The sequence below is a fragment of the Populus alba genome, chromosome 8 (assembly GCF_005239225.2).
Source record: "Populus alba chromosome 8, ASM523922v2, whole genome shotgun sequence".
NCBI classification, from domain to species: Eukaryota; Viridiplantae; Streptophyta; class Magnoliopsida; order Malpighiales; family Salicaceae; genus Populus; species Populus alba.
In genome coordinates this window covers 9,000,595-9,023,783 of record NC_133291.1, presented here as the reverse complement: position 1 = coordinate 9,023,783, position 23,189 = coordinate 9,000,595, and the positions used below count along the sequence as shown (strand labels likewise).

The 23,189-nt window shown below is 32.7% G+C and overlaps 2 protein-coding genes across 3 annotated transcripts; both read right to left on the bottom strand.

Annotated features, from left to right (window-relative positions):
* Positions 1-1,567: 1,567 nt before the first annotated feature.
* Positions 1,568-6,384, bottom strand: LOC118061177 (cysteine-rich receptor-like protein kinase 43). The gene is made up of 6 exons (XM_035074570.2): positions 5,926-6,384; positions 5,676-5,815; positions 4,742-4,952; positions 3,422-3,656; positions 3,149-3,302; positions 1,568-2,332 (listed from the first exon to the last, which is right to left on the bottom strand). The coding sequence occupies exons 1-6, from the start codon at positions 5,987-5,989 to the stop codon at positions 1,970-1,972; spliced, it is 1,167 nt and encodes a 388-aa protein (XP_034930461.1). The 5' UTR covers positions 5,990-6,384; the 3' UTR covers positions 1,568-1,969.
* A 7,214-nt stretch (positions 6,385-13,598) lies between these two features.
* Positions 13,599-17,751, bottom strand: LOC118061178 (myosin-binding protein 2). 2 transcript variants are annotated; one of them, XR_004689550.2, is made up of 5 exons: positions 16,156-17,751; positions 15,886-16,071; positions 14,384-15,787; positions 14,095-14,286; positions 13,599-13,992 (listed from the first exon to the last, which is right to left on the bottom strand). XR_004689550.2 is itself a non-coding variant. In XM_035074571.2 (4 exons), the coding sequence occupies exons 1-3, from the start codon at positions 17,504-17,506 to the stop codon at positions 14,424-14,426; spliced, it is 2,901 nt and encodes a 966-aa protein (XP_034930462.1). In that variant the 5' UTR covers positions 17,507-17,751; the 3' UTR covers positions 13,599-14,286; positions 14,384-14,423. The 2 variants fall into 2 exon arrangements, 1 of the variants encoding a protein (XP_034930462.1); XM_035074571.2 differs by having other exon boundaries at positions 13,599-14,286.
* Positions 17,752-23,189: the final 5,438 nt, after the last annotated feature.

The following is a 23,189-nucleotide window of genomic DNA, read 5'->3' as shown; positions in this document are numbered from 1 at the left end:
CAATAATTTTTGTGTGTTTGATGAAAGTAATGGACGATCATTTATGAATGTATTGAGATTTACCTGAAGGGTTACATATGATGGATTATTGTAATGGAGTTGAAGGTTTTATTAATTATACACTATCTAATTCAATAAATATTAATGAAGGCGATATTAGATGTTCATGTAAAAAGTATAAAAATAAAGACTTTTATTATCCAGATGGTGTAATGATGCGTCTTTTATAGAAGAAAAAAAATTATGAAGAAATGCACGTGTTGGTTTGCACACGGAGAACTATATGTTCCTTGCAAGACCATGATATAAAAGATGATTGGGTTAACTTTTAGTATTAGCAACGTGTATAAAGTTGTAAATGACAATAATAATCCTTGTATGAATATGCTTATGAATGCGATGCGAATGAATCAAGACAATGCAAGTGAATGTCCAATCATAGATGGAGGATCTAATATAAACACGACCATATTGTTTTCATATTTAAAGAGATTTTGATAAACCATTATGGGATGAGTATACAAATCACAGTAAATTATCAGTAGTTGCATAGGTATTTACCATCAAATTAGATCATTGATCGAGTGAGGTCACTTATAACAAAATTATAGAAAATGAGCTAAAAGCATTTTATCTGAAATGAATAGATTGAAAGAAAACTTTTATGCTACTAAATCTACAATAAAACCACTCGGCCTATGATATTAGAAAATTAGCATATGTTCAAACTTTTACATGATGTACTATCTTGAAAATGCAAAATTAACCAAGTGCAGAACATATGACCATGCTCATTATTAACTCAGAACTAGTAAGGAAAGAACTCTTGTTGCATATAGAAAACATAGATACTTCTCAATCATACCTAGACTACAAAGATTATTCACGTGTCCAAATACCAATGAGCACATAACATGACATCATTCACATGACACCCTATATAAAGTGATGGTGCATCTTTCTAGTAGTGAAGCTTAGAAACATTTTGAATAGAGTGCATTCTCAGTTTTTAGTGGAATCATAAGACATGCGTCTTGAATTATATATAGACAAATTCAACTCATTTAGATCATTTGTCACTCATTATTCTTGTTAACTGACGATACTCACAATTTACAACTTGCCACTAGAAATGTGTATGAGATCAAAGTTCACGTTTTTATCTACAATCAAACCCGTAACTCGGGTCATGAGATCAGGATAATTCCATTAAAGACAAATTTTTTTACAAAACTCTAATTTCAACATATCTAATATCGAAAGTTGAAATTAAAAAAACAAAAACTAAATTTATAAGATCGTTATACAACCCAGCAGGAAAAAAAAAATCACAAATCATAATTTTCAAAACAATCTAATATTGAAGAATAAAATTGAAAAAAAATAATATTGTTGAAGGGTAAATTTTTTTTTAAAAAAAAACTGAATGAAATGGGTAAAAAAATAAAATAAAACACTATCCAATAAATAATATTTATTTTGAGAATGTCAATACTCTTTAGTTTATTATTATTATTATTATTAATTGATAATGTTAATATGGGAAGTGTTGATGGTATAGCCTTGATAGTGTTAATATGGTAAGTGTTAATAATAACGTTGGGTTTCAACAAAAGAACATCTTATCGCCCCAGCGATAATGTAAAATTCCCGAAACACATTAGTAAGAATTCGAGCATTGCAACTCTTCGCTGGCAATTAAATTCCAGTGCTTCAGTGGATAGACACATCGGCCTCCATGATAGCAGCGATTCAAAACCTCATTTTCTCCTCCTCCTCTACCTCTCTCGTAACAGAAAAGGACAAACCCTAGACTATTTAGTGAATGCCGTTTTCCATCTAATAACTAGGAGTAATCACTATTGCTTCTATATAACCACTAACTTTCCGTTAACATTTACACACTAAAGAACAGCCTACATTACAAAAAGAATAAGAAAATAATTCCTATTAAAATATGCTTTAGCCTTCAAGGGGGCGTTTTGCTCAAAGCTGAGGTAGACGCGGTGGCAGTATTAGTATTTGAGCTTGAATTAAATGTACGGGAATCAGATTCACCGAATGTTCCAGCAGTTGAGGACTTTCCTCCTGGCCTACGAGATCTCCTATATCTAGAACCAGGAACTCCAGGTCTGCCTGGTTCTTCTAGATTGCTAGGTTTCCTTGACAACAGGACAACAATACGTCGCATATGCGGCCGCGACTGTGGATCACCTTGTGTGCATAGCAGCCCTATATGGATAAATGTTTTTACCTCTTCGGTGACTGCTGAGGATGCTAATTCCGGGTCCATAATCTCCAAACTCCTATCCTTCTTGTGATGCTTATATGCCTGCACCAACAGCAAAACAAAGCTTTAAACCATGCGAAATGCTGGAAAACACAATAATAGAAATATATAATTCCACAAGTGCTTCTCCATGTAGTAGCAGACAAGTCATTTCAGAACAGACATGCAAGGTTGCCCATGCATATTAATTGAAAATAATTTGGGCACCTCAGCTTGAAACAATTTCCCAAAGCCAGCTTTGATTCACTACCATTCCATAGAATCCTCTAGCTAGGCCGTAGGCTCTTCCCAAATCAGCATATTTATACTATCTGATGTCAATTTGGATGTTATAGCTTTTCCCAAGATCAAACAATATTTACCTTTCTTTTTTCTTGGTTTATGCCCAGAAAATAAGAAAAGGTTTCTTATGTGAGAACACTTCAAAACTTCGTGATTGTGTTGCAATTTTGACTTTCTTGATGTATTATTATCTTCAACATTAAGTTATCTTTGGCCTAGAGGATAAAAAAAAAATCTTAACAGGAGCAGCGGGCATAATTTAAGAACGAGTTCATTCAATGAATTTACTGAGTACTTCTTTCACAGTTCTAAACAACATTAATTTGACATAGCCTTGCCTGTATGTCAACAAGTTATCAGCCAAATTTTTGTTTCCAATTCTCCTAAACCAAATTCAAAGAACGCAAAAAAGATGGCTGGAGTCTCAAACCAGCAATGATATTGAAATTGATAAACAAATATGGACAAATGAAACCTACAACCACAAAGCGCCATGATATGAATTAGTTAAATGAAACCCCCAACACCACAAAACGCCACAATATGAATTAGTTAAATGACAAATCATGTCCTTACCCAATCAAGTAGATTCTCTGCTTCAACATGCTGTTGACTGAATGTTGAATTTCTTTGGCCGCTGATCAGTTCCAGAACCAAAACCCCAAAGCTAAATACATCTGCCTTCACCGATAAATGTCCATGCATGACATACTCTGGAGCCATATACCCGCTGTTGCCAATCATAAGCCAATTATTATATCATTCCCAAACTTTATACCAAGCAATCAGACTCTGTTCAAATCATAAAAATATGGCCCATATTATGGTGGTCGAAATTTGAAAACATACTTGGTACCAGCAACACGGGTGTTGACATGTGTTTGATCTTCTGGGAACAGACGGGCCATGCCAAAATCAGCAATCTTAGGAACCCATTTGTCATCCAGTAAAATATTGCTTGCCTTGATGTCACGGTGGATAATGCAACTGTGAGAATCCTGATGAAGGTAAAGCAAACCCCGAGCAATGCCAATTATTATATTATATCTCTTCTTCCAATCAAGCTGTCCTCTTTTGTCAGATTCTGCATGAAAATCATCACTATGACTTTTTTGATTGGGGCACACCAATGTCAACGAAAAATCAAGTGTACAACCATCATGTTGTGCTTTTTTATTATGTACTAATTTAGGAACTCATTGGTTAGAGGCAGGTTGAAGACCTCCTTCTTCCTTCTCTCTTTCTTTTTATGAAGTCAGTGAGGGATGAGATTACGTTCCAAGCCTCCACAATTGGGCTAGAACTGGTCAAAAGAGGCACGCTACAAAAATTCCCAGTTGACTTGGGGCCTCATGTTCAAAATCAAACTTTTAGAAATAGATAAGTAAACCTCACGATCTTTCTGTCTCGCAAGGTGGAACAAGCTGACAAAGACAACTTATTTATGCAACTATGATTTTAACAAGGTATTTCAGGAACGGGTCCACAATGCTGGAACAGGTGAAGAGCAAGAAAATCATCTGTCTTACGAATATTTAATTCTCAAACCAGAGATCATGACTAGAAATAAATGAACAAATCAAAACAAGCGTTAGAATTTTAATCACAAAACAAATTAAGAAAATATGATCAGTTGAAAGTAAAACCTTTTTTTTAAAACAGTCGTGTAATAAAGAACATGATATTGTCTTGACCATCTGTTGTTAGTTTCTTGGCACCAAAATTTAGAACATGAATGTGCCACTAATTCAGCATCACAGGTACTTTGGAAACAAAATGCTGGTTGTCAAGGAAATGTTTGGTTAATTTAATCCAGTCAGGCTACTCATTAGATCAAATTGCTTTAGAAATTGAACCCGTATAACAACATGATTCCTCTCTATCCACCAAAGAAAACACTTGATAATATAGATCTGCTACAACTTTCAAAGGTCTAAAAATCATTAATAACCCCAAATTGAGAAAGAAAATCCAAGTTTCTTTAAATACGTTTTGCAAAAACATAAGTAATCATCGAGCAATTGTAGGAGAAGAGACTGAAACTTAAACATGCTAGTGTTATTCAATTGAACTTAGTTCATCTCATAGAAGAGCAAGTGGGAAAGTAATGTCACAAAACATAAAAAGGAAAAGGAATCCTAGAATAACAAACTTTTAACTGGCACTTACTGAACAGAAGCTTGTCAAGGCTCTCATTAGCAACATACTCGTAAACCAGTAGCTTTTCCACACCATGTGCACAATATCCTAACAAATTTACAATATTTCGATGCTGGACTCGTGCTAATAGCTTTGCCTCATTCATGAATTCTTTCTTCCCCTGATTTGAACTGTGAGACAGCTTCTTCACTGCAATCTCTCTCCCATCATCCAACTTCCCCTATTTAAAACATTCCAGGGTAAGAAGAACACTCAATTGCCTTCTTTCCCTTCCTAGAGAACTAGGAACTCTTACCTTGTCGAGATTGGGATTAAAGTTCAGGATCTACAGAAGATAGGTGGAATAACTTACTAGCTTCCTGTGTGTGCGTGTGTGAGTGTGTGCCAACAGAGATATAGGCCTTTTCCCTTGAACAAGTTATATAACAAAAAATATCCTCTTACTAATTCCGTACTGAGAGCATCTATTCTCATTAGTATACAAGTATAACCCTTTAAATTACAAGATCTTAAACTTGTTTCGCGCAGTTGCATAATCAGGTTGATTGTGTTTCTTCATGGCTAGTGGCCACAATTAGTCTCATTTCAAAAAGTATTATTCAATAACACAAACCGTTCTAGACAGAATTTGACGTAGCAAATGCCATTTTGTTAACGTTTTAGAGGCTATATGTCTATGTGATACCAATTATATGCATGATTGTGTTAAGGATCCAAAACGCAGTGGCAAACAATATTATGACAACAATATTTATTAAAAATAATAATAATAATGACAAACTGATACAAATAACCATCAATTCTTCCTCTCAAGCACAGGGAGGGAAAAAAAACATCAACTCTTGAAAGGAAAAACCAAAAAGAGCATGATAACTCTTCCAATTCTTTTGACCAGACAGAAATTGGGATTCACTAACACACCCAATAAGAGAGAAATATTTACCTTGTATACAGGTCCAAATCCACCTTCACCGAGCTTGTGAGTTGGGTGGAAATCTTTGGTAGCAGAGAGCAAAGTCTCAAAAGAAAACTGCTTCTGTTCCTGTTCAGCAATCTTCTCCAAGTCCTCCTCTTCAGGTCCCTCTGGTCAATCAAATCACATACCAAGAAACGAAGCAGTTAGATCATCAATGGGTCATACACATAGCATCTTAGAACTTAATCCAAGAGAATGAACTGGTTTTCTTAATTACCTCTGCTTGAGTTGAGCTTGAAAGGCTTCATCAGATTCTGGAAGAAATTATTGGGCTTCGTCATAGTTTTCAAGAATTGCTAAGAGAAAAGACCATGGGAAAGTACTGTTAAAGGAGATAAACACTGATATTTTCAAGTGAAATATGTGGTTTTGACTGATTTCTGGGTGTTCAGGCTTTTGAAATTCTTGGTTAGAAAGAGAAAGGTGGATCGACTCTTCTTGAGATTTTTAATTATTTTTTTAATGATTTTGAGGTGTTTTTGTCTGTGCTGGCAATGAGAATACAAGATGATCCCTGTTAGAATAGTCGAAACGAAGATAGGGTAAGCTAACCAGGGTGCAGACCTAAGATGCCATACAAGATTTTAATGGCAAATCTCTTTTTCTGTCCTTTATATTTTATTTATCCCGATCATCGTACTTTTTTTCTTGACTTCATCAAAGTTTTTTTTTCATATAAAAGAAAAAATGTTTCTACAAGTAGCGTAGCGCGTTCCCAGTGCAGACCTAAGATGCTATACACCGTGTTTTCAAGGTTGGTGATGTGTTTCTTGTGGTATGAGACATTGTTTCGTGTTGAGGAGCGGTTGGTTTCGAGACGTTGTAAATTTTTTTGAAAAATTATATAAAAAATATGTTTTTTTAGCCTTTAAATATATGATTAATATTTTAAAAAAAATTATATATTTAAAAAAAACCACCTTACCTCTAAACTAACCAAATGCTCAACTGAATACTTCTTGTTTTTGTCTTCCTTCGAGCACGAAGTCATGACATAGACGAGATAGGATTATGCATGCTTTTTATCCAGATGAAAGTTTACAAGTATAAATAAATAAATATATATATATAACACGTTTTTTAAATAATTTTAATATAATGATATCAAAATTAAAAACTATTATTATAATACATTTTTAAAAAAATATATTTTTTTAAAAATAATTGCTATTACATTTTAAAACACTTCTAAATTAACTGAGAGTTGAACCGCATGGGGCATGATTGTCCTCTTGTTTTGAAAGCATGGATGCCGGAGTTGAATTGCAGTTGCACCAGGTGATCGGCATTGAGAAACCATATCAATTGGATTGGTTGAAAGGGTATCGCAAATGAAGAGTTCACTACTCCCTCCTTCGGGTCATGCATCTTATCATAGATAATATAAAACTATTGATAGAACTTTGTTTTAAAATTTAAAATTTTATGGCGTGATGACTATTTCATGTGGTATTAAAAAAATTAAAATTAATAATCTAAAAGTAAAAAAAAATTAATCCCACGACCCTTTTACTTAAATTAAGTCAGTGGACATGATTATAAGGAAACAAGTTATGTATAGAAAGAGAGCAATATTTAGTGGTTGTTTGGGAACGTGGCTGCGGATGAGGTTCACCTTCACCACGTTAATTTATGTTTGGTAACTAAAAAAAGTTGTTTTTGGTGGATAGGACCCGCATAAAACCAGCGTTTCATGAGAAGCAACATTTGCTGCTTCTCATCTAACAGTGGAGCGTGGCTCCACTGTAGCTGTTCACTATAAAGTGAACATGTTTTTTTTTTTTTTTTTAATTTTGAAAAACTAATGTGCTACATTGTTAAAAGTTTCCAATTAATTGATTTCACTCGTGCTATTCATATGAACGTAAATAATATTTTTTTTTTGTTAAAAAATTAGTTTAAGATGAATTAAATTTACTCGTACTATAATTCCAATTTTATTCCTGATAATATTTTACCTAATTTTATTGTATGCTCAAAAAATTAAGAAAATTATAGTTCTTGTTGAATGAATTTTGTACGTAATGAAATTGATTTTTTTTAAAAAAAAAAAATTGAGCATTACTCAACAAACTAGTATTTAATATTATTTAATAACACTATATAAATTAGAAGGATATCGCATAATGACGTAGCATTTGTGGAATTTGATTGCAATTCTAATTATGTTCTTATCGGGTCCGACTCAGCTAAAAAAAAATTCAGTTTTTATTTTTATTTTAATTGTGTTTTATTCAAAAAATTAGAAGAATATCGCTTTGATGACGTAACAAAAAATTCAGTTTTTGTTGTTGCGTGCTTAAGAAACCATGAAAAATATAGTCATTGTTGAGTAGATTTCGTATATAATGACATTGCATATAGTTTAATTGAATAATAAAAAATATTTGATATCAATATTATTTATTTCATGATGTAATAATAGTAGTTAAATCTACAATATCTAAATTAAAAATATTTTTAAATTATTTTATAACCTCAATTTAAAAAGTATTTTTTTAACCAAACATATTAAACAACTTTTTATTCAATCTCAATTTCAATCACAGTTTTAACCAAACATATATTTTTCAAAACTAACCTCAATTAAAAATATATTTATAAAACAATTTTTTTAAAATCACGTCACAACAGCAACTGCAATCCTAATCACACCCAATTGATGAGACAGGGACAGGGAGAAAGGAGGGAGGAGGGCCGGTAGGACAGCAAAATACTTAATGAATCCAGGCTTGTGAGAAATTGAAAGGTGTTTGGAAAATGGAATTATTCAAAACGTGGAAGTACGGAAGTATGGAGAGATGGAACTCGGAGGACTTGGAAGAGGGAATAGAGAGAGCATGTTGTACCATTCAACTTGTCTTTGAATTATAAATGAGCTTCTGTTACTTTACCTATATTCTAAACCGCGTGGGGAAAAAATATTGTACAAGTGTTTTCCTCATTTTTTCTTTATATTATTATTATTATTATTATTATTATTATAAATATATTACTTATTATTACCTATGATCTAAACTTTGCAGGGGAAACATTGTATAAGTTCGCGGTTTTTTTTTTTAACTTTTCCCTTATTTTATTTGTAGAGCCTATTTGAAATTATTATTATTTTTTATTTTTTAAAAAAGTTTTCTGATTAATTTATATTTTTATTATTATTTTATATAGATGAAATTTATTTTCAAATAATATTTTTAATATGTGCAATCTTGCATATTATTTTCTCCTTTTATTTTATTAAATTCATTTAATATGTGTTTTTATTTTTATTATCGTTTGATTGAATAAAAAATTATTTTAATTAATAAATTTAGCAAACACAATCGAGTAAATATCTTATTTTATGAAACTAATTTTTTTAATCTACTTCTATTTCTTGATTTTTTCAGTTTTTATTTTTAGTCATTATCTATGGTTTTTTTTTCACTTATTAACACATATAGTTTTATTTGATTTCAAGTATGTATAATTTATTTTTATTTTTATTTTTAATTATAATTTTTTTAAATACAAAAATGTGTTGAAAAAGTTCATATATAAATTTTTTTATTGAAAAATAAAATATCTAACTCACGGTGAAATGTGGATCAAATATCTAGTACTACACTATGTTGCATGCTCTATTAAAAAAAAAAATGAACATGAAAAGAATGTTCAAGCCATGTTCTAGTTGACTGGACACATTTAAAATTAATTTGAATAGCCAGTAAAAAATATGATTGAATTTATAAAAAAAAAAATCAAGGTGTATTTTTTAGATATTGAAATATCAAATATTTGATCAAGTCAGACTACATGGCAAACCAAAATAGCTTTTCAAAACAATTTCAAAATTAGTAAAATATTAAAATATAAAATTAAAAAAAAATAATAAAAAAAAAATAAGGGGGGTGAAAAGGAGAGAAAATAGAGATAACAATGGACACAAAAGTATTTTTTTGATATTCATACTCTACATGTTATCATATAATAGAAAATATAGATATCCATAAATCAAAAAAATCTTTTTGAAAACTAAACATATAACTAGAAAATAACCATAATTTAAAACAGGTTATCTAAAAAAAAAAAAAAAGAAGAGGTATTAATCTGAATATAAATATTAATTTTGAAAAAGAAAACACATAAAAAAAGCATTCATTGAAAAAAATTAGGAAAAGGAAAGAAAGTAAAGGTTATTAGTTGTTAGACCTGGTAAAGCTGGGCCAACCAGCTTGACTCATTTTGTCAGGGCTCACATGACTGGGCCCATATTTGTTTTTGTTGCACTGTCATTTGCCTTAAAATTTGTAAACAAAATTAGATATTGTATATTTTTTCTTAATTTTTTTTACCCAAAAACTTGTTTTTCAACTTATATTGACCCAAAATACTTGTAAAACACATCAAGAATCATGATAAACCTATCTATGACCTTAAAAAAATTATTTTTTTTACTTTCTTAATTGTAGATTAAAAAATAATAAAAAATAAACTTTTTACCAAAACTGAGTTTGAAAAATATTGAGATACTTAAATTGCATAATTTATGTTATTTTTTAAGTTTGAGGATGAAAGTGCATCTTTTTTAAAAATTTATAGCATGCCACTCATATTTGATGTTTTTGTTTAGGTCTTTCTTCTTATAATCTCACTATTTCATGAGAAATCAAAATTAATTGGCCTTTAATTAAGACTAAATTGCCAAAAAAAAAAAAGAATCAAGTTGAAAAAACAAAAAAAAATTATATAGTTTATTTTACAATAATATGTGAGAGGATGAATAGTGGTTATGAGAAAAACCCACTCCTTTTAATTTTATAGTTAATTGTCATTGTTGGCACATGGCTGAGTTTGGTCGTTTTCAAACAAGGTTATTACTTATTTGCATGCGGTGTATATAACTCAGTTTCCCTAAAAGACAATGATAAATACTCACGTGTTTACAATGCGTCGGTTTCAAATAAAAAAGGAGTCTCACTCGAGTTACAACTAATACGAGATGGAATATTTTGGCTTTTAATTGTCATGGTGCGCTATGACGTGTTAGAAATTATATGAAAATATTTATTTAACAATTTAAATTTTTAATTTTAAATATTTTTGGAGACAAATTACAGAAAAAAATATATAATTGTTTGGCTTAGATATAAGTTTATAACACAGTCAAATGAATGAATGTCAATTTTATCATAGTTATTTTCTGATGATATTTCAAAAATTTAAATTGTACAGCACCAAAGTTTTTGAATTGAGTAATTATTTAATCAATTGATTCTAGTAAAGTGTTAATAATTTATATTTAATATTTGACAGGTTAAGGTGGCTTGTGAATAATATCTATAAAAAATCTCTTTTAGTGGATATAAGAATTTATAAATGCTTAAATAAGTATTTTTTTAGAAAAATAAAATAATAATATTATAGAGAGATGTACTTTTAAATATGTATATAATAAATAATAAAAATTATGAATATTTTTTTGAATGACTCCTAGTGTATTTACAACCCACAAATATTATATTTTTATGAAGAAAATGTGCTAAAGTGTAATTTGATCTTTCTAATATATTGAGTTGTATTATAAGTCATATTTCACTTATTTTATCCAACAAAAAAATAAAGACATGATAGGTTATGAGAGATTTTAATATATTTAATGATATTAATAAAAACTAAACTTGTTTAATTAAATTTATTTATTAAAAAAAAAATCCTCTATAATTTTATATAAAAATTCACAAGATTAATAACATTAAATTTAGATATTACATTTGAATTTACGGGTATAGTGAATCTGCTTGGGATACAGTGAAAAAAAATCTCAGACTCGAACACTTTCTAAAAACACGTATCACGTCCACCTATTAGCCTAACAGCACATCAGCCCAAGCGGCCTGGTGTGCTGACAGGCCCAATTCCAGCGCTGGGTCAGATACCTCTCAGGAAAGATAGCATAAATATAATAATTCACACGGAAAATCTTAACACTATTTTCTTCTAGAAAAGTTATTTTTATTCTATTTTCTTAGAAAGCTTAATTTTATGGAATAAAACCCTGAAAGAAACATTAACAGGTACAGGATTTTAGCCCGATTCTTCAGTGGATAGATAGAAGAATCACGAGACAGGGGAAAATAAAACTTTGCAAGGTGATTTATTTTTTGTACCATTTTGAGCGGTCTCAGGTTAGGCATTCTACTTCAAAAGTAGGTGATTTATAGTTTAATGCGTATTTTCTTCCCAATCTAACTAGCATTAACTAAAAGACTAAGCCGTAAACCATGTGAGTATTTTATTGTAACTCAATTCATAGTAAAATGTATCTTGGTTACAATAAAATTACTATTTTATTTTTTATTCTTTTATTTATAATGTTTTTCTTGATGGGTAAAATGGTTTTTGCATGTTGTTAATTTGTCATTTTGCTTGGGACAACAATGTTTTTTCAATTTTTATAACAATACAATTATTATATTGCACTTAAAAAGCTAACAGTAAGAAGCTTTGATTCAAAGACTTTATAGTAATTTTAATTTTGTAATGAATAATTGAATTATTCCATCACCTGTATCATTAAAATTTGTTAGCCTTTGCTTCAAGGGCTTGATTGTAATTTCATAGTGGTTTTTTAATTATAATAATTGAATATTGAATGATAAAATTAAATAAAAAAACTGGGTTATTAGATGATGAAACTGAAAAAAAAAAACTCAATTAAAAAATAATTAAAAAATAAACTAAATTAATTCAAATCAACTATATAAAGAGAATTAACTATTTAAAATTATATATAAAAGCATTTATAACATTCAAAACATCATTTTAAAATAAAAAAAATCACGACTAAACTATTGATTTTTAAAAAGCTACAAATTAAAGCTTTTAAAAATAACACATAGAATAAACTATCATATCAACTTTTGAAATATTATAAAAATTTAAAAGCTCCCATCACAACTATATAAACTTTTGATTCCTAATTAATGGACAGTAATGTATTAAAATATAGCTGTTAAAACCATGTATTTGTTTTGGTGCGCTCATAGCATGTGACTCGAAAAGGGAATAGGGTTTTCGATATCTATTTTAACAGCGGCAGCTAGATGATTCGACATGTTGGAGGATTGTCATGGTGGCTCTTGCTGGCTGAGCATTTGAATAAATGATGTCCCTGGCGAGTGATCCGAGTAATCATTTGAGCTTTCCCCGAAATCCGACAATAATGATAGCTTCCATGTACCAGTATCTGGGGCTTTCCACTGTCACCGAATTCTTTTTTTTTTTTTTTATATATAGTCATTGAACTGCCGTGCGGCAGTTGAGATTATATATATATATATAAAATCAATTTTTTTATTTTTAAAATTTATTTTTGTTATTATAAATAATAATATAAAAAACTATTTAAAATAAAAATTTATTTTTTTAAAAAGCACGATGCGATGTAAACAAACAAATCATTAATATGTTAGGTATTGTTATAGTTTTTAAAGTTATAGTTTTAAAAAAAATAAAATTTTAAAAATAAATTTAATTAAAATTGATATGAGATAAATTTTTTCCTGATAAATATATCTTCATTAATAAAAAACTAATTATTTTAAATTATACAAAATCAAATTTTGAAATGTAAATATATCTATGTAAAAAACTATCATATTAGTAATTATAAAGATCACATGAAAAAAAAACCTTTTAAATTCTAAATTTTTATCAGTAATCCACTTAATTAATAACAATCTTGTTTGCTTGAGTTTTGTTGGTTTGTACCTACCAGGAGTTGTCAAATACTTGAAGCATCATCGAACGCGAAGCAATCTATGCTTCTTTTTCTATCCATCTATTGTGTTTCCACCTCATCACATCTCTGTCAGTCCTCATGACAAGGAATATTCAGAAACTCCAGAGAAACACACACTCACTCACTTTATATACTTTACAAATGGATACATTTAGTATACAAATAACTCAACTTTTCCCTTACAAATAATAAACAAACCCCATATATATGATGAAATGATGCAAACACGAGAAAGACAGGAGGCTGGGGTTACTTACCCTTTCTCTTTCCTTCTCGGAGACATTTAAAAAATGACAAAAAGAGTGTTCTAGTCCTATCTGTCTTCATAAACTAACGCCTACGCACCTGGCGCCCTGGAATCTCTGCTTGATCACTCCAGTTTCGCTGCCCAGGCCCTTTCTCACAACATACAAACGACAGCTTGGCTTCGCTTCACTAGCCTACACGCACATGCACATGCACTCACCATCCTCCCCCTCCCCCTCAAGAGGGGATGATAAGCTGAACCCACCAAAAAATTGGGCTTACTTGGACACCAAAAACTGTTAATAAGATTAAAAGAAAGAAAGAACGAGGAAAAAAGAAGGAAAGAAGAGGGCAGACTTTCAATTATGCAGTCCATCAAGGCCCGCCTAAAGGACCATAGCAGGAGCCTCCCCCCTCCATCGAGGGACTTCCCGTATGAATATTTTCTTGAAAAAGTGGCAATGCATTTGGTCTCGTGTTCCTTGGACAACAATGTCAGTGATCATCCATCTTCAAATTGCAGCTGCTAATTAGCATCCAAAATGCAATCTGCATTTCCGCGAAAAAGATAGTAAATCGATAAATCTTTTTAAGTTAACATTATAGTATTGAAGAGGACGCAACAGAAGAATTTAGCTTAAGTTACCTATTATCTTCTTTGATGTGCACGGTTGAGGACAGCGTGACTACAGAGCACCATCTTCCAAGTTCCTTGCACGTTGCTCCACGTTTCTTAGGTCTCGAAGATGTTGTAGAATATCTTGCAGCAGTATTATCCCCTTATCTCCTTTCCTCAAGGAGGTGATGCAATGCTTGAGAAATTCTCTATCAGCCTCAAGTGCTAGTAGCCTCTCATAGACATAGTCCACCTCCTCCTCAACAGCAAGCTTCTTCCTATCCATGTCAGATTTGTTGACTGACATTTGGAAAGCAACAGAGTCAAACCCTTTCGAGTGCCCATTTAGTATCCCATCTTCAATTTCTGTATCAATGGCATCAAAAAGCGGGAGAAGTCTCTTTGCCTTTGCATCAATGTTTCTTCTTCCTTGTTGATGCTTTCCATTCATTTCCTTGTAGTGACCATTTGCAACTCCATTTGATTCACTGCTATGATCATAAATCTCAATGTAGTCATTGCCATTCTCTTGATATAGATGCTCAATCGGTTTTATGTCCTCAAAATGTTGCTCTTCTTCATCGCTCAGCATAAAAAGCTTCTCTTCCAAGACCTTGAGTTGCTCTAGAATTGATAGCCTCTCCTCCTCAAAATTAGCCAACGACTCCTCCAAATATATAACTGCGTCTACCGGGGTGTTCTGATTACTACTTTCTTGATGGTTATCGAAGCTTTCAGCCACTTCTCTCCCTTCATGATTCAAGTCAGCAGATAGTCCATCGCTATCCTCGGCATTGCTACAAGAAGGCGAGGCAGTTCCACTTCTTGTGCTACCATCTCTCCTTCTTTTCAACACCATCAATTTCTCTTTCATCTCATAATCCTGTACCTTCTTTCGATATACTTCCAGCTCCTTTTCTAGCTCCGCTTTCTCTTTTTCTCTCTTTACCATAAGCTCGTTCAGAAGCTGCAAAGCTTCTTGGTCATACTCTGATTGCTCTTCCATCATTCTCTGATACTGCAGAGCTTCCATCTGCATCGCAGCCTTCTCTTCTTGAAGTCTATTTATCATTGCCATTGTCTGGTTAGCTGCCACAGCAGAGGCACTTCTTTCTTCTTCTAGTTCTGCATATAAAGCACCTAAAGCCTTCCTTTCAGCTCTCAAAGCTGATTTCAACTTCTCCGTAGTCAAAACTCCTTCACCTGCTTCTACGTCACTAATGATACTTCCGTCCAAAGACTCTTCTGTGGCCGAATCTTTTCTTTCAAGTAGTAGCAGTTTCTTGTGTAGGTGATGAAGACTATCTATAGAAGTTGGTGTATCAGGAATTTTATCTTCCTCAAGCTCATTGCCCTCTGTATGCAATGACGGGTCGCCAGTCTCCACAGTTATGGTCCTAAATTCTATCGCATCTTCCTCAGCTTGCTTAGAACCTAATGCAACCAACAATTCAGTTTTTTTTCAAATCAAATCATATACACATACAGTAACAATAAATTCTTATACAGCAGTATAACAAAGGCAAGGTTACCATGATCTTCACATGCATGTTTATTGACATCACTAGTTGAAGGGTCTTCTTGTTTGGATGAATATGAAGGAGAAACTTCTTCACCATAATGAATATCATCAATTTGTTCTTGATCAGGAATTTCAGTTCCTATCGAGACATCCGCTTCTATTTCGTCACTAAGCATTTGCAGTGCTTCTTCAGACACTGCAAATTTTATCAAATTTATCAAATGGGAATTCAAGATGGAACATTGAGTACAAATTAGATCAAACAAGGTTGAATGCCTACCTTGATTGTAATCTGAATCCATGAGCTCTCCTACGGCCAGTGAACTTTCTTGAGCATCATTGCCATCACTAGAAGGGGTTTGAGGTGGTTGAGCAGTGGCAACTAGCTCAAATTCCTCCTCCACCAAATCCAAATCCGCATGCACTCCCGAGGAACTCTCTTTCTCGAGTATTTCCATGAACCCAAACACTGCAATCTTAGGTTCCTCCGCATTATCATCGACTGAAATCAATGGCATTTCCTCTTCTAAATTGCTCCTATCCTCCACAACCAATTCATATTGTGCTCCAACTTGCTTATCAAACTCCAAAACAAAATCTTCACTGCCAATATTCTCCTCCACTCCCTTTTCGTGCCTCTTTCGAATTTGCTTCTCTGTCGCATCGGAATCGATCAGTTCAACTGGAATCAAGTGGCAATCATCTTGATCAATGTAAAACTCTAGATGCCAAGGCTGAATTTCAGAAGCCTTGTCTTTACTGCTACTGGCTTGAACCATCACAGGTTGAACACAAGCTGGATTATCCATTTGCCCATTCTTGACTGGTTCTTCCTGTTCTTCAATAAACACATCTTCCTTTTCACAATCATCAGCAGCCACTTCCTTGCGATCAGAATTAGAAACAGGGCCTGAACAATTCTGCCCCACTTCCTCTTCTCTGCTTCCAGTCTCAAGTCCCCTGTTTTCAACAATCCCCTGTTCAACTCCACAGAAATCACTCACAAAATCCGAGCTTTCTCTATCAGGATGATCCTCCACACCAACTTTATCATCAACTTGATGATCCAAAACCAAATTTCCTTTCTGGGTAAAAACCGAGTCACCCCAGGACGGGTTAATTACACAGTAATCATCACAAAATAGTTTTGTGTCCAAGCAAACACCACAACAAGAACACTTCAAATCCTCCTCACCATTTTCACTTAGCTTACCACCCCCTAAATCTTGAAGGTCACGAAGTTGCTTCATCCAAGGAAAGAAAGCAAACTTGTTCAAGGATTCGCTATGTGATGAGGATGAGCAGTCCTCACACATATCTTGCGATTCAGCTAGTTTTCTATGATTCGAACAATACCCCATTTTGGAAATCTCTTTAGCATGATCATCACACACAAGAGATCTATAAGAATTCTGAAAATTTGTAGGCTCAAAGAAGTGATCAAGCCTAGAACACCAGAGACAGGGTCTCTTAAGGCCAAAGTAATCAGCAAATTTGATGATTAAATAAGAAAACAGAGAATTTAATAGGAGTAGAATGATCAGAATCCATTCAAGGATTGCATAGACTAGGATAAGAGTGATCTTGTTGGTGTTTCTGTTCAGCATGGTTGCAAACTTGTTACCTGCCATGGATGGTTGCTCTGTTTTTCTTGCTATGTACAACGAAAGAGATGGAGTTGGGTAAGATATCAAAAGATAATTTATCAGAGGTGAAGTTAAATGGCTTCAAGACAGAGAAAAGGGGGACATTGGGGAATATCGAAAGAGAGAATGTTAAGACAAGAAGACGTGAAAATGTTTTCAGCGGGAGAGAGGACAGAAGAATTGAAGAAGTAGATGGAGAGGTATTTTATTTTTACAAGTTGAAAGGCCGGTTTGAATAGGAATGAGCTAAAGAACGTGGATGTTTGTATGGTTCATCGTTTTTTTAAAGTATTTTTTATAAATATATATTCAAAAATATTTTTAATATCAAAACATAAAAATTTAAATATATAAAAAAATTAATTAAAAAAAATTAAATCATCATAAAACACAGGTTACACGCAATCCTAACAAGCTTCTAAAACTCGAATGTTAGAATAGAAAATTAAAGTTTTTTTTCTATATAAAATAATGTGATTTGAGTCAAAGTAAATTAAAGAATTTTTAGAGCATGATTAAAGCACTTGATTCTTCCGACGGAATTAAGTTACCTATTATTAATATTCCACAAGTAACAAATATTTCAGATATTTTGATATAGAAATCTTAACTCTTGGGTTTTACTAAAATCCCAGTTTATAGTATTTTCATTATATATTTTTTTTAAAAAACCACACACACACATATTACAACAATCTCTGACCCATATTATTTAAAATATAAGGGTTATGATGAGCTTATATAAGTATGTATAATTAGTTTTATTGATGATGATGCCCTAAATTGATGTTCATGTGAATATGCATTCACATCTTTATCCTTATAAATCCAGTTTTTCATGTTGCCATTGTAACAAATCATCTTTATTCTTTCTCTATCGGAATCCAAAAGGGTAGACATAGTTTTTCCTTTTATCTCCAGAGGCCATCTCTATTTCCCACACCTGTTTTCTCTTTGGGCATTAAAATGGGATGGCCCACCAACCATACCAATGAGTTGGTGGGCCACTCTCAAGGTGGAGCAGGGGGCCCAATCAGATGCTATGCAACTCTGTTTCTCTTATCTCATGAGGTTTCTCTGTTTTTATATGAAATTTTGTTTCCTTCTGTTCTTTAATTTTGTTTCTCTTGTGGAAAGCCACCCAGATTCTTGCAATAAACTTCGGTTTGGAGCGCAGATTCTCTAAGTTTACCGAGAGCTTGCCTGTTTCATCAAACTATTAAATGCCATGCAAGGTAGATAGAAACAGCATTGGGCCTTGCCAGAATTTCTTATAGAAAACCGAGCCAGAGACCATCACTGTGCTGAATTTTATGGTCATACCAGATATCGTGCCTATGCTCTAAAACTATGGCCTCCCCGAGTGCAATATCATACACAGTATCCAAATTAATGTCGTCCAATTTTAATCATCGAATTAAAAAATAATAACGAGATCTGAATCTTTTTTTAAAAAGAAATACGCAAGGATACAGGTTTTTATATAATTAATATAGATATATGAAGATTTGAAAGGTTTCAATATAGCAAGAGCCATTGTATCAAATATACAGTATTGTTTTAACTGTTGTTATAGCAATAAAAATACAAATAAATGCAATATAATATGTACATCATGAAAAGTATTAAAAAGGACAACTAACATCATTAAAGACAGATAATAGAATATTCTTGATATAAATAACAGCTGTATATTGTATTTTTTTTTGTTTAAATATCAACTGTATAATCCACATGTATTTTTAAAGTTATTTTTTTTGTTGTTTTTAATTATTTAGCATTTCTGATAAATTCTTGTAACTCATGTCTTTATTTTAAAGCAAGGAATCTAATTATTTTATTTTTTTCGCATCAGCCCTCCAATGCACTTTTGCTTTAGTCATGTTAACACCAATAATACTCCTCCATGCTTCATAATAATTCGCCCTACTGGATCTTTTAACTCTTCAGATCCCAATTCAAGTTAAATCAATTAACCCCTAAAGATAATTGTGTTCCCTCCTCTCTGCCTTTAGTTGCTTTTGTTCAAACACGTAGATTTATAGATGCCCGAAGATCACAACTATTTTAAGGGAATTTGTGCACAAAAGGTGTCCCCTTTTGTTGCAATTTTGTAACCAATCTTTGAAGATAGAATGTAGAACATATGAATTGTTTTTTTTTTTTAAAAAAAGATGAATAAACTTTCTTGATGGACTCGCCCCTCTTCAAAGGTTGATCAAGTCTGTCTTTCCCTTTTGATTTTTGACCAAAAAAGACAATAATGTAATTGCCATAAGATTCACATTATAATATTTTTCAGAAGATGAGCTGAGAAAATCCTGCTTTCTATACCGTTTTGCAAATTAAAGAGCCACCCTTCAAGATCCAAACCATCATATTCAGAGACAATATCTTTGATTTTTTTTTTCTCTAGAAAAGGTTTCGTGCTAGTTATAAAAAAGCGCGTACTCTATTGAAATTGAAATGATATTGGCCTCCACTGTTTCCATGGTCTAAGATTGAGTGCCTGATTCTTCACTAGAGAAAACTTCAAATTTGGTGGCTGATGGCTGGGTAGGAACACAAGATTGAACACACAAAAAAGGAGAAATGTTGCTGGTATGGCCTGAATTGAATGGAGGGACCCTGTTAGGGGCCATAATCCCACGTTATCGCGTGGTTTAGAAGATACCATCCAACAACTGGAAAAATACAAAATATTTGACTTAATCTTGTACGATAATTATACACTAAGCGACCCCATTTTCATTTCCAATCATAACCCTTTAACCTTAATTTGAAGCATTCAAGAACAAGGGCCATTGCACATCAGGGTCATCGCAAAATCTGTTACTTGGCTGTATGTCTTTTTGGCCATGATATGAACTCAGTAATTTGTGCTCTGCAGGATATGAATGCGTGCTAGTTAACGTGGATTAAGGTTTGAAACGGCTGTTTAGTATATGTATGACAAGAAGAAAGATATCATATATTTTTGTCAACTAGGGCTAACGTGGATTAAGGTTTGAAACGGCTGTTTAGTATATGTATGACAAGAAGAAAGATATCATATATTTTTGTCAACTAGGGCTAGTGCCAAAGCTTCAAAGAAATTCTATTCCAGTTGAGGTGAGCATTGATGACAGTTGAACTGTCAAATCTACATATGACACCGTCCCCAATTGCATCTTCAAGAGGACTGTTTCAAACTGCAAGCTCTCGAGGGTCAAGGAGGGCTACTTTTGCAGATGGCTCTCTTTTTTATATATTATATATATAAAAGAAGAAGATATTCAAGTATTGTTCTGGGGCAGTTTTATGGTGGCTGGGATGATCTCCAATTGATTTTCAAGGCAGAACTGCAAGGCAAAATAGCTTGTAGGCTTCCGAAACTTCGTTAATTCACCGAATGATCCATCAGCATGTTCCTTGATTCAAAATCAAGCACCAAACAACAGTATGCTCTTGAAGTTTCATGTGCATATAAACTTTAGTACAAATCTAGGAGATTAATTCAAGCGTGCCTAAAAGAACATAAATTTCAAGGTGGCCACTTTAGCACCTGATCTTTTGTAGCAGTCATAGCCACCAGAGGTGGTAGCTTGGAGAGCTCGTGAAATTTATGACCACCATGGGTTCATCAGCTCTTTCCCCTGGATAGCTAATCCCTCACCCTAGAGGCGATACCATACGCACGGGTTAGACCCTTTTAGATTCCATTTGAGACAAGTGCTTCTCAATATTTTAGATCCTTAACTCAAAACAATGAAAACACTATTTTAAAGTTTGACAGAATAAATTTCAATAATAAAAAAAAGGTCCAAGGAGATGAACTACAAGCATCAAATTTGTAATTAACTCACATGGTGTCTAGCAAGAGGCTTCACTTTTAATCGCTAGCTGTTCACTTCACCAACATGTCGATCATCAATGTACAATTTTCAAACATATTCTAACAGCAGCACTTAATTAAAAAAGTTTCCACTACAGATCCCTTCTCTCTAAAAAAGAACATTCAATAAGTTTAAAAAAAAAGGCAAGTAAAGGCATCGATCTAGTAATTTTTTTGTTACAATTAAACTGTCCTGGTTATCCTGTTGTTTATACTTATGTTTAAGTTTCTCTTTTGGAATTGTAGGAGTATTTATTTTTTGAAATATTTTTTTATTTGAAAATACATTAAAATAATATATATATATATATATATGTGTGTGTGTGTGTGTGTGTGTGTGTGTGTATTACTTTTGTTATATATATATATAATATATATATACATACATACATATATGCATATTTCAACGAAAAAAAAGATGAATACTACTAAACTATCGTTATTTGTTGTGATGCTGCAATAGCTCTTTTTGCAAAGAACCATGCAAACATAGAATTATGCAAGATTCGAATATTTTTACCTTCCTCCCGACAACAAAAAAGAAGAAGAAAGTAGGTAGCATAAGAATATTAGTACGATTATTTATAAGAACCCAAGAATATATTGGTTTTATTCGTATTTATTTGGTTTTCTAAGATAAATGAAGTATCCTAATCCTTATGATGTAAGAGGATCCAATGATTAACAACATAGGAAAGCAAAATAATGTCATGAAAAACAGCTGTGAATTTGTGATAAATAACGGGATACCAGTAAGAAAAGCAACGAGAAAGGAGGAAAGAAGAGAGGAATGAGCAAATTAATATTAGAAATAGATGGGGGCTGGAATGCTGTGGTCATGATGTGATTTGATAGCGTCTGGCGACGTGGGACATGGATTCCCTTGCTTTATTATTGCTCCATGCAACATGTTTCTTCTTACCTTCCTCTCCTTTTGCTTTTGGCTTTGAAAAAACTACCCTTCTCTCTCTCTCTCTCTCTCTCTCTCTCTCTCATGTACACATGTAGGCACGCAGCCACATACATGCTTTGCTCCAATAATGAAAGGTGATGCCTCTTCGTTGCAGACTTTTTCTATTTCAGATAACGCTGAAAGACATTGTGATCTGAGATATTGTTTTAAAGATGTATTCAAGGACAGATCCAGGTTTTGGTGTTTGTGAGGACTAGAGTGCAAAACTTTTCATCTGGGATGGCCATTTCTTCTGAGAACAAGGAGGATTTTGATTTTTTTTGAGACTCTGAAAATAAATAAAAAAGCTGATGGACATTAGGAGAAGTGGTATCTTAGTAGCAAGATCTACAAGATCGTTTATGCATTGCTTGAGCTTGACAAATAATTTCACAGGCATTTGCTAATAACGGCCTAATCCCTGTTTACATGATGCTGAAACAAGAGCACGGGGGATTTAATTGTGACTTAGACTCACGTGTCAGGGTATCATTTTATGAGAGGTAGCCCTTCCACAGAGATTCGAAATATGCATTGCATATTGCATGCTGTTTCCTATATATTAAAGGACGAAAGATGATCAACTCCCCTGCTTCAAAAGACGAAGCGAGCAGGCATCTGTGCTGTAAACTTAAAGGCAAACAACCTCGCTATTTATGTCTGGCAGGCTAATAATTTGAAGTTCTGAGCTGCTACTGTTTCATAACATGACAAAACTCTCTCAAATTAATCATCGTTTGCAACTCTCTCTCTTGTCGGCTGCTTTTAATCTTAGCAATAGCACTTTGAAAATTCTCACTTCCTCTTAATTGCCCGCGTGCTAAAATCAAAAGATATCAATC